At 36.8% G+C, this 12,258-nt stretch overlaps 1 protein-coding gene across 1 annotated transcript; it reads left to right on the top strand.

The window, feature by feature from the left end:
- The first annotated feature begins 1,689 nt into the window (after positions 1-1,689).
- On the top strand, positions 1,690-11,449 carry pnpt1 (polyribonucleotide nucleotidyltransferase 1). Its single transcript, XM_028006441.1, has 28 exons — positions 1,690-1,926; positions 2,061-2,121; positions 2,726-2,800; positions 2,954-3,059; positions 3,144-3,193; positions 3,300-3,363; positions 3,459-3,506; positions 3,634-3,747; positions 4,653-4,839; positions 4,942-4,993; positions 5,100-5,157; positions 5,244-5,340; positions 5,433-5,535; positions 5,900-5,970; positions 6,565-6,601; positions 6,706-6,772; positions 7,282-7,371; positions 7,468-7,521; positions 7,895-8,004; positions 8,102-8,173; positions 8,414-8,477; positions 8,564-8,647; positions 8,743-8,826; positions 9,333-9,439; positions 9,591-9,646; positions 10,502-10,580; positions 10,657-10,704; positions 10,784-11,449. Exons 1-28 carry the CDS (start codon positions 1,805-1,807, stop codon positions 10,937-10,939), a joined length of 2,316 nt encoding a protein of 771 aa, XP_027862242.1. The 5' UTR covers positions 1,690-1,804; the 3' UTR covers positions 10,940-11,449.
- The last annotated feature ends 809 nt before the right edge of the window (positions 11,450-12,258 follow it).

Below are 12,258 nucleotides of genomic sequence, written 5' to 3' on the forward strand. Positions count from 1 at the left end.
TTTAGTTTGGTCTCAACTTCCCACAAAAACATGTAATACGTTTGTGAGGGAAAAGACTGATTTTGATTAATCTGCATACTGAACATTTGATGGGTTCTGTTTCATCAGTTCTGCATGATTGAAATGTGATATCAGTGCCTCCCTTAGCCATAAAAACACACAACAGAATGATGTTTTCCTACGGTTACTGGTTCTAGTAATTATGGGAATGTGAGCCTGTGTCATGCACTTGTAGGCACTTGAGGGAAACCTCCTATTTTCTCCAGCAATTAGCTGGTGTGTGCATCTGTCTGTGTTTGTGTGTGCATGTTGTCGTGCCTGTAGGTGATCCAGCATGCACCAGAGATGCTGTTAATGCTCATTTGTTGCCATAACAACTGTGAGTGCCCCCCGCTGTAAGCAAGACGGATCAGTGACTGACTGGAGGCTGTTTGTTGGTAATTATCTTCTAGAATGGCTGAACTGAAAGAAATGACTTTTCAGTAGCAGTGCAATGGTTAAAAAAACAAAAGTTAAAATAACTCTTTTAGGAGTTTGATGAAAATTGTTTTTTGGCAATCTGGAACAAAAATAAAAATGTTTTGAATCTTTTTATTAATTTAAAATGTAGGAGAGTAGTCCTTGATGGTATAAACAAGATGTGAACACAAGATTGACATTGAAAATATAGATAGATAAATAAATAAATAAATAAATAAATAAATAAATGTGTGCTGGTGAGCGATGGAAAGAAAGACGTTATTGACATTGAGGTATTGTTATTGTCACCAGCCTGACACCTAGCGGCTAGAAGTTCATCTTGCACCTGTTTGAATTTGCAAGAAACTAGACTGAAAACGAAAGTTTCTTGCAATTTGTTTCTGTTGATTTAAACTGGTTCAAGCTTATTCCGTTCCATTTCACTTAATGTCATTTTAATTATTTAAGGGTTGTTAAAAGCAAAAATAACACTAGAAAAAATTGCATTTCCTGGAAAAATTTAGTGTGAATGATGTAAGCAGATTTGTTGGTGACAATTGCAGAAGCATTTGAAGTCATCTGCAGAAGACTTGCATGAATGTAGGAGATGGGCACAGGCAGCAGAAGACAGCAAAAGCAAAAGCCTAGATATAAAATAACTGCTGAAGAGAAGTGAAAATGTTCAGTCAATGCAGACATCCCACCCAAAAACCAGAGAGCTGTGAACACTGTTAGGAAATTGTTAGATCATATTAGATCATGTTAGATAATTTTTCATAAGGTAAAATTAGGTAAAAAGTTAAAGCTAGCTAAAAATAATGATAAGTGTAGAGGATGTGAGGGAAAGAAAATTTAGAGTATTGATGAATTGTGAAATATATGAGCCTGAAATAGAGAGATTGAGGAAAACAGTAAGATGGACAGGACAAGAATGGAATATTTTTATTGGTAGCCAAAGGAAACATAGAGGATATTTACACATTAAGTAAAGCATTATTTATTTATCTTCATAATACAAACTTAAAAAATAGGATTTAAAGTAAGAGTTCATGTTATCATTGCTTCTACACACGCATATGCAGTAGGTGGCGGTATGCACCTTGAAGTTATTTGCAATCCTCCATAATAGAAAACGAAGAAGAAGAGGTACGACACGAAACGGAACTGTTGTAATGCGACTACATTTGATGTTACACACATCTATTTTACCGAGCCAATCAGAAGCGGCGATGTCGTTACGTAGTTCCATACATGTGACTGACTGTCATGGCAGCTCCTACCTGTAAACTGTAACTCCTCCTGGCTTTCTTCAGAACCATCTCTCGCGCTTCGGGTTTCTGTAAATATGAGTAAATATTTAGTTGGACTCGGACGCTCGTTCGCGCGCCTCCATGTCCGTTCATGTCACCAGAGCATTTATAGCAGGAACTCCAACCCACGGAGAGTGGGAGTAGACCTTGGAGAGAAGTGAGTTGACTTTCAGTCTTTCTTTTCTTTCTCATTAGCTGGGACCGAGCTCAGCACGAGTTCTGTTCTCGGTCGATTGTGATAAATGAACTGAAGCTGTTGTTTAGTGTCTCTTTATGTTCTTGGTCTTGTAGGAAACTTGAAATCTCTTCAGGGAGTTTGGCCAGATTTGCTGATGGGTCTGCTGTAGTACAGGTAGAAAAGAAATGCCAAAATTTACTTTATTTTAATGCTGAGTATATATATATATATATATATATATATATATATATATATTTAGTTCGTTGGCTGAAACGTCCTAGTCGCAGAGTAAACAAATTTTTACACGATTTCTGCCACCTCAAGGAAAGTTTTTCAGCTCCTGGCAAAGATGTTTATTTTTAGTTACTTAAAATAACTACATCTGATTTGCAGAAGCGTCATATCCCTCTGGGTTATTTTAAAATTATTTAATGTATCATTTGATAATTGCTAAAAAACAAAACAATGTGCCACTATGTGTCAGTTTTCCTGCAAAATGAGATTGTTATTGTGTAGAGGTGCCATATCGTAGTATTTTTGTGCTTTAGTTTACTATAGTTTATTTAAATTAATCAAAAAAGTTTAGAAGCTTTAAAGAAAAACACAATTTTTTATTTAGACTATTATTATCAATATTATTTCTGCAGATACTATTTAAACCCATGTGCAACAGCACTTGTATAACTCGATCGTTTTTCAAACGAGTTATGTTTAAAGTATTTTAAAGAAGCCTGTCTAACTTTGAGAAGGGTGACAGTTTTTCATCCTCACTCTGCAGCTGGGAGACACCTCAGTGATGGTGACCGCCGTCAGCAAAACCAAACCGTCGCTGTCTCAGTTCATGCCACTTGTTGTAAGTTCCCGTCCACTGCAGAGAAATTTCCAACCCTGTGTTGTTGTTGTTTTAATGAATGCGTTTAGCTAGCCATGGTCATTCAGAGGAGTTTTACGTAAGGTGGATTTGAGTTTTGGATTTATCTTGGTTAGTGATTATTTCCTTTGACAGGTGGACTACAGGCAGAAAGCAGCTGCTGCGGGTCGAATCCCCACCAACTATTTGAGACGAGAGCTGGGCACTACAGACAATGAAATCCTCACCAGCAGACTCATCGGTGAGCTGGATGTGCCCTCCTTTCATCACGTTTAGATACTTGTGTCCTGTCCCTGCTATTAACCAACTCCACTTTGTTGCTTAGATCGCTCGATAAGGCCACTTTTCCCTCCTGGGTACTTTTATGACACTCAGGTAACTTCAGTTTGAACCTGTTTTATTAATTATTCATTTAAAGCTTTGCACTGATTTTCTTTAGATCAGAAATGACAGTATTTTTTATTGTTTATTTCTCCTAAAGGTTCTTTGTAACCTGCTTGCAGTTGACGGTGTCAATGATCCAGATGTTCTAGCAATTAATGCAGGTAACCAAAAAAAGAAAAAAATCCTGGAAACTCATTATTTCCAAAACAAAACAAAAAAAAACACCTTTCTAAAACTCTGCTTTGTTTCACTAAAGCTTCGGCTGCTCTGGCTCTGTCGGACATCCCTTGGCATGGACCCATAGGTGACAAACCACACAGCGGTTTCTGTCCTGCTCAGATGTTTTAGATCGACTCCCTCGACATTTCCGGCTGTTACATTACAGTCCTGATGAAGGCCTGCTCTGACTGGGACTGCTTGTGGGTCTGCAGGTGCTGTGAGAGTCGGCGTGGTTGATGGAGAGCTGCTGGTCAACCCCACCAGGGCAGAGATGGCGTCCAGCAGTCTGAACCTTATTGTGGCCGGAGCCCCCAGCAGTCAAGTGGGTGAGTTTAAAAAGCCTATCCTAGTGTTCGGCAAGATAAAATGAATTAGAAACCGGGGGGAAACAAAGGTCAAACCTCTGGAATATGTAGGTGCATCATGAGTTGATCACAGACGTCAGACTAAAATGGAATCAGATTTAATTATCTGAGGATCTTGTTGCTTTTATAAAGCTCAACTATTTAGCTTATTTAGTTAAATAGTTAGATATTTAGCTTATTTTTAATAATTTGCTGCAGCCTTTGAATTGAAAACTTTTTAAATTTCCTCCAGGTTAAAAGTGAAAATGTTTAAATTGAGAGAGAATAAGACCAGAGCTCATGACGTGCAGCCTGAAAAAAATAGTATGGAATTTAATTAATAAGTCTTTACGTCTGGAATAAGTATAGAAAAAGAACATATAATTGGTGAAAAAAATCTATTTACAGCTTTTTTTTCCTTTTTCTATTACCAAAATATAGGATATTTAAAGCAGTATCTGCCATAAATTTATCCATCATCTCTTCTTGTCCTTTAGTCCATCTATAAATCAATTTATTATCCCTTCCTTTAAGCTCACATTGAAATTTAAAATGTATGCAGAAGAAGGGCATAAACAATGTTTGTCTGGAATAGGACGGATTGTTTTAGCATGAGGAATGTGCAGAATTTCTTTTATGGAATATCGACAATAAAAAAAGTAAACACTCAAGCTCAGTAAGCATGTCTTTTATCTCAGCAATATAACTATTGGTATATTTTAGTAGTGCATCAATTTCATGTTTCTGGCCAATTACCAATTTTTAAAAAGCAGAAAATAGTTTGTGTTACTTTTTGGAAATTAGGGCAGAACTTGCCTGAAATTCCCGCAGCTACTTGTCTTTGCCTACCAGCTCGGGCTTTTGATCCAGATGTCTGTTTCCGTCAGTGATGATCGAGGCGTCGGCCGAGAACGTGCTGCAGCAGGACTTCTGCCATGCAGTGAAGGTGGGAGTCAAACACACTCAGCAGATCATACTGGCCATCCAGCAGCTGGTGCGGGAGCAGAAGATCACCAAGCGAACGCCGGTGAAGATGTTCTCTGTTCCCACGGAGATGGTGGAACACGTGCGGCAGTAAGATCTAAGATCTAAAGTGAAACAGTCGGTCTGTTTTGGAACATTGGACGCAAAGTGTCTCCGCCAGTGTGAGTCATGATCTGTTTTTCCTTATTCTAGATTATCTGCTGAGAGGATCTATGCTGTTTTTACAGATTATACACATGATAAGGTAGAGCCTGCTATCCCATCCATTTATTATCATCACTGAAATAGCTCGGGCTGCATATGATGATGAAATTTATTATCTTCTCATAATGTCTTTCCTCTCATGTCAGATTTCAAGAGATGAAGCGATCAATAAAGTTCGACTAGAAACCGAGGAAAACATAAAAGGTGGCCAATATTTCATCTTCTTACTAATCTTAATTTCTAACTTCTGACTTTCATCATCTTATGTGGTGATTAATGTTTATGTTTAGAAAAATTTCCGCAGGCTGAGCCGTTTGAAGTCATCGAATCATTCAACGTCGTGAGCAAAGAGGTTTTCCGAAATTTAGTGCTTAATGAATACAAGAGGTTGGTGTCACCTGTATTACTGTAATTTTACATGTCAATGATGCTTTGGGATCTTTATTTATAATAAAAGCTGCTTTTTATTCATGTCAAAGATGCGATGGGAGGGAACTGACGGCTTTAAGGAAGATTTCCTGCGAAATCGACCTCTTCAAGCCACTCCATGGCTCCGCTCTGTTTCAGAGAGGACAAACTCAGGTGTGTAAAAAAAAAAACATAAAAACAAACAAAAAATAAAATGTGTTTGTACTGTGAATTTTCCTTAACAAATTCACTTAAATTGTTCTAAAAAAATCCTGTGTAGCACTGCTGCAATAAATGACAAACTTATTTTTAAGTGTTTCTTTCTTTTTTTACCTATTTTTATGAGACTTTGAAAACAAATGTGTCCACATGTCCAAAAGGTTCGGTTCCATTTTGCAGTGACATATCTTTTGTTTTAAAATGGCAAAGATGCAACACATCAAGTGACTAAGTGTTTTTTGAATGAAAAAGAACAGTCAATATAATTTTTGAAATAATAAAAAAAATCTTAATAGACTATTTTTTGTACTTCCTGCAGGTGCTTTCCAGTGTTACATTTGACTCCCTGGAGTCGAGCGTCAAGCCGGATATCATCACTACGGCTCTGAGGTGAGACGTTCACCTGCCTGCTGTTCATTTGGTTATTTTTCTAGAAATGAGTACTTCTGTTTTAAAAAAAAAAAGCTGAAGTCAGGCATACTTGGGATGAAATTGTGGTTGTTGAAAATGAGTTGAATGTGTAAATTATGACTACAGACAAAATGTAACAGTTTCTGAAAAGGAAAAAATAATGTTCAAACTTAGAAATTTCACTATTAAGGTGCTTTAGTATTGCATTTTGTGAAATCTAATGAGAACCTAATTCTCGTTAGATTTTACACAACCTCCAAACAGACTTAAGCCTTTTTTAATGGAGTCAGACTTTTCTGGTTTATGTAAATGCCCTGTTTAGCATTTTTACACTATATTATGTACATGTGATGTAAAGTACAGTATGTCTATACTTGGGGGCAATGCAGTTAAAGTTTATATTCATAAAGAAATTGTATAATTTGAATTCAGACAATAAGCAAAGTCCTTTCGACTACAGTTTGCTTTTGATCCGTCTACAAAGTTAGCTGTAAGAATGATCTCCTGTGTAAATAATCAAGCAGGTTAAAATGAAACTGTAATAAATCTTTCTTTTCTGGTTTTGTTCTGCAGTGGCATCAAAGACAAAAACTTCATGCTTCATTATGAAGTGAGTAAAATACTCATTTATTTGTTCATTGGGAGAAATATAGTATCTCTTTTTTTCTTTTCTGATCCTCCAACTAATTTTAAAATCCAATTTGTCTGATTCAGTTCCCTCCGTACGCAACGAATGAGACCGGGAAGATGGGAGGACTCAACAGGAGAGAACTCGGACACGGTTCGTTTGCATTGGCTGCTGGTCTTTTTTGTTTCTTTTCTCCATCAGCGTCCATAACGTTTGTGGTTTTGGTCGTTTTGTTCCTGATTTCTTTGGGTCTGAATTTGAGCAGTCTGCAGTGGGATGCTTCATACTGACCATAAACACTTTTCATAACTGCCTTGATGACCAACAAATCTAATGTTCTTATCCAAAATATAGTCATAGTTTACTGGAAGAAAGTACACTCTTATGACTCCAGAAACAGAAACCATTTAAAGGTATTTTAGTTTGATTAAAGGAGCAATTTGTCCAAACTTAATAATATTTTCTAAAGATACACTGGCCTTTTTACTTGTATTTATCTCCATAATTCCTAATAAACATTTAAATACAAACTGAAGTAAGTAAATGTTTTTACAGGCACAAAATGGCTGTAGGAAAGAAAAACATGGCAACACGTTATATCGACCACAGACTGCGCCCCAGCACTTTATTGCCATTAAATTTCTTGCTTTGTGTGTTTGCAGGCGCTCTTGCTGAGAAAGCTCTGAGGCCCGTCATTCCTAAAGATTTCCCTTTCACCATCAGGGTCACAGCTGAAGTGCTGGAGTCAAACGGTTAGTGCTGTGATGCATTCTGGAAACTGTAGTACAGTTTAAAAGAGGTCCTAAAAAGCACATGACTCCCATTTTCTGGTTTTGATCTCCTTTCAGGATCGTCTTCAATGGCTTCGGCATGTGGAGGCAGCCTGGCTCTCATGGATTCAGGTTCAAGAAGCGGCGAAGCTCTCCACTCTGTTTAGTAGCAAATTTCATTTAGAGTTTAATCATAAATATTTTAACAAAAAAAATACTCGCCAATGTTGCATCATACATTTCATGTCAGTGTTATGCATCACTCAGTTCACAGATCACTCATCTGAATTACAATGATGCCTTTTGAAAAAAAACTTCAATTGATAAATATGTCTTTGCTTTTGCCGTAGTGAGGATAATGATCATTTTCATCAGAATTTATGCAGTCAATACTAAAATATATAGAACTAATTGATGTTCTGGTTACTTTTTGCAGTGATTGTTTGTGCATATAACTAAAACTAAGAGGTTCTTTACTAATTTATGTCCACATTTGTGTTACCAGGTGTTCCCATCTCCTCTGCGGTGGCAGGTGTCGCCATCGGTCTCATCTCCAAGGCGAACCCGGAGAAACCAACCGAGATAGAAGACTACAGATTGCTGACAGATATTCTGGTACAATTTTCTGCTTAATTTAGCTTTTAAAGAAGATCTTCCAATGTAATAATTTTTTTAAAATGTGAATGTTTGCCACTTATGCTTTCCTGAACAGGGAATAGAGGACTATCTGGGAGACATGGACTTCAAGCTGGCAGGAACAAACAAAGGCATCACTGCTTTACAGGTGCTGCATTTTAAACCTGCCCAGCTCTGTCTGAAAATATATAAATGCATCTCGTTTTTCAGACAAATATTTGTTATGTTGGAGTTTCAGTGTAAATCTAAATAATCCCTCATTTAATATTCAAAAAAGCTTTAAATGAATACATGCAATTAAAGTGAATTGACATTATGTAACATGGCAGCTGCTAACAATAAATGTCTCAATGGTGATTTAAGTTAATTTCTTTTCTTTTCCTTCAAGGCTGATGTGAAGATTCCAGGTTTACCTCTAAAGGTGGTTATGGAGGCGATTCAGCAGGCTACAGGTATACAAGTCCCTATAGAAAGTCAAGATTACTTTACTAAAATACAAATGTACCACCATTTTTGATTGAATGTTCTTCTGTTTTAGTGGCAAAGAAGGAAATATTGGGCATTATGAACAAATGTATAGCAAAACCCAGAGAGAACAGGAAGGAGAACGGACCTGTTATTGGTAGGTTAGAAAAATCAGGCAGTTTGAAACTTGTTAAAATAAGATTGTTGGTATGTTAGACTTATGTTTCGTTGTTTGTTTTTTTTTTGTCTCAGAAAATGTCCAGGTGCCTGTGTCTAGGAGAGGTCGCTTTGTTGGTCCGGGAGGATATAACCTTCGCAGAATTCAGGCTCAGACAGGTACTGTTCAAGTAATGAGGTCGTGTCCGGAAGATGTAGGAATACAAAGCCTCAAAAACGTTTTTCCACTTTAGTTTTGTTAAAATAGCAGATTATAGTGTATTTTACTGGGTTTTCATGTAACAGAGCAGCAGATTGTAGAGCATGATTGAAGTAAATATAAAATGAAACATGTTTTGTTTTTAATATAATTTGAAAAATGCTATCAGAAAATGTGAATGTGTGACATGTGTTTGTATTCATTTACTCTGATACCGCTAAATGAAAAATTAGGCTTGATGAAAACATTGATAGAGCTGAATAAAAGGTAATAGCAGAAGAATAGCTGAGGCTCATCCTCCACATTTGGATCCAATCCAAATAAAACACACAGAGGTTTGTGGTTGTAAAGTGTCCCAATATGGAAAAGTTCAGGGGAAAATAAACTTTTGAAAAGTACATTGAATTACTACAGACTTTTAGCAGAATATAAATAGTATACATTTTCTCCCCCGGCCCCAATCAAGGCGTTACAATAAGCCAGATGGACGAGGAGACTTTTTCTGTGTTCGCCCCGACACCTGGAGCGATGAACGAAGCCCAAGACTTCATCAAAGACATCTGCAAAGACGATGTGAGTCCTCACCTGGTTTTACAACAGATTCTCTGGCTGGATCTGTCACCTTCCTGAACTTGGCCACTCTGTCTTGAACATTTATAGAGTTATGGCTTTCTATTGATTTATGAAGCATCTTAATGTTGGCATTTGTGTCTTTGTTTGGCAGCAAGAACAGCAGCTGGAGTTTGGAGCCATCTACACTGCCACAATCTCAGAAATAAGGTGTGGAAACACTGCAATACCTTAATAATAGATATTAGCAGCTTTGCTAAGGCAGCACTGGTGGAAATATGTTAAAAGTTTTAATTTCTCAATATAAACTCATTGAAATAATTGTCAACTACTTCAGTTTTGCAGACTCCAAAGGCCAATTGCTGAAAAAAAACAACATATTCAAAGCTGTAATTAAGCCAAAACTGTACAAAATATAAACACATTTGCATTTAAAATTAAAACACCTTTGTCTGTAAATATGTTTTACCCTAAACGTTTCAAGTGGCACAGTTTTAGCTTCACTTTGTTCAAATTCAATAAAGTAATAAAGGTAATAAAATATTTGTATTGTCTCAAGAAAGAACTGAATCATTAGGCTGTTTTTTTTCATCTTTCAATGTATTCCTAATATTTTATGTATAAAAAAGCTTAAGCGGTTAAATGAAACATCTGTAGAATGTGCCAATTTGTTTTTCCGATTAATCGTCAGAAATTTTCCTTCCAGGAAGAGTTGTGGCCAAAATCATATTAAACTCTGTGTAATTGGAAATAAGGTGTTAGTGATATGAAGGGAGACGAGTGAATGCTTTTGGGAATGTACAATTCCAGTTGTTTTAAACTTAAATTATTGCCTTGAGTGCAGATGTTGGCAAGTTTACCTGAGTGGCTATTACATTGTATCAATAAAATTCAGCACCACCATATTGAAAGCCATGTTCTCTTGTATTTCCCATTTTGTGAGGCACCCTGTTGTTACTGGAGTGGCAGGAATCAGAGATGTTTGAAGACAAAGTTAACTTTTACGGTGCACTGCAACTCCTGAATTATTACATAGGGACTAATGGCTTTTCCTTTCTTCTGAAGGGACGTTGGTGTTATGGTGAAACTTTATCCTAACATGACTCCAGTCCTGCTGCACAATTCCCAGTTGGATCACAAACGAGTCAGTACATTTGCGTCTGTTTAAGTTTAATCAAGGTTTGAGTACAGATTGTAATTTAATGAATCCCTTGTTTTAGATTAAACATCCCAGTGCTTTGGGCTTAGAGGTGGGACAGGAGATACAAGTAGGTGTTTATAAAACTGGTTGTTTCTTGATTTCATTCTCTACTGTAATGTAAGGTTTAATTTGTGTTGTGATGACAGGTAAAGTACTTTGGTCGAGATCCAACAGACGGAAGAATGAGGCTGTCTCGGAAGGTGCTTCACTCCCCTGCTGCAACCGTTGTCAAGACACTGAGTGAGAAGCAGAGCATCTCCATGGGCGCCAGCAGCATCCACAGGGACAGCAGAGATTCATGACCGGGTGCCACAGCAGGCTTTGCCTGACAAAAAGGGATTCACTCTGCGGCGATGTTTTTAGAGCAAAGACTTGACAGAGAAGGCTGCCAGAGGGAGATGTTTTTGTGAACTGAAAAAGCAGACGTGAAGATGACAGAGGTGCTGTTAGACGAAACAAGTAACCTGGTGGCAATCTGCCTTAGGAGCACAAAGTGAGAGAGAAAGGTAGCTGTCGTCTTTGTACTGATCCTTTTTTATGTCGTCTCAGTGCATGAAACAGTTTGGAGATCTGTTCACCACATCGCAGATCAACTCCGCTTTTATTACTCACACCTGAGTTACAGTACTGGCTCTTTTTGATCTGCAGCTCCATATTTAATATCTACGTGTTTATAATGTGCACTGACAGACTGCCGGGATCAAAATATGGACACAATAATGCGGAAGACATAGCCAAGACATTTGTCTTGTGTTATGTTTGTAGTTTGTAAGTGATCTGTAAATAAAAGAATTTCAGGTTCTTTTATAGTATATTTGTTGTGATTTCTTGTTTATTTTTATTAGTATTTTATTGAGTTTAATAAAATAGTAGCTTCACAAAAAGTGAGACAAATATTCAAACACAAATTGTGTTAATACAGAAAATGGTGCTAAGAAATACATTGTAATAAAAGTTTGTTACATTACAATTAAATAAACTGAAATTAGCATAGAGCACAAAAAGTGAGTGCCAGAGAAAGACGCACAAAAAACCCCTGAAAGTATCACTTCTGTCATTCTGCACTTTGAAGGTTACATATTTAATAAGAGTTTAACATAATAAAAAATTGCTTAAACCCACTGAGAATAACAAGGAAACATAAAAAAAAGACTTCACTTTCAGGTGAAACACTAGTGGTAATTTGCAATACAAAAAAATCCACAAATTGTAATGCAAAATCCTTCAATACAAAAATAAGAAACATCAAGGCTCATGTGCTGCCTGAAAAGGTGGAAAAGTATGGAATTTGATTGTGAAAATTTTCCAGATTTGATTAGGAAAGAGAATGAAATTGCTTCTATCGCTTTGTCATTAGTCTGTGCATAAATATTACAGTCTGTTTATGCATTTTTTTTATTTGCAACTGGAATATCTCACAAATGTTTACCATTTATTTATTTATTCAAGGAAACTTTAATATTAACCTTTTTTGTTGTTTTTGTTTGTTGATCCAAAAGTTTCTGGCACATGACTGATAAAGGCCACGTATTAATCTGTTAATAACGTAGTTTTCAAAATAAGCCTATTCACGATCAGGAAAAGTGTGGGTTTTGGATATGGAAATTGTTCAGTACCCTAA

The sequence above is a fragment of the Xiphophorus couchianus genome, chromosome 22, assembly GCF_001444195.1.
Source record: "Xiphophorus couchianus chromosome 22, X_couchianus-1.0, whole genome shotgun sequence".
In the NCBI taxonomy this organism is placed as follows: Eukaryota; Metazoa; Chordata; class Actinopteri; order Cyprinodontiformes; family Poeciliidae; genus Xiphophorus; species Xiphophorus couchianus.

What these genes read in the sequence shown, in the direction of transcription:
- pnpt1 (XM_028006441.1), top strand. Translation starts at nt 1,805, where the DNA reads ATGAGTAAATATTTAGTTGGACTCGGACGCTCGTTCGCGCGCCTCCAT. An exon ending in AACCGAGGAAAACATAAAAG is followed by an intron (nt 5,158 to 5,243) that starts GTGGCCAATATT and finishes GTTTATGTTTAG; the next exon opens with AAAAATTTCCGCAGGCTGAG. An exon ending in CAGAATTCAGGCTCAGACAG is followed by an intron (nt 8,827 to 9,332) that starts GTACTGTTCAAG and finishes GCCCCAATCAAG; the next exon opens with GCGTTACAATAAGCCAGATG.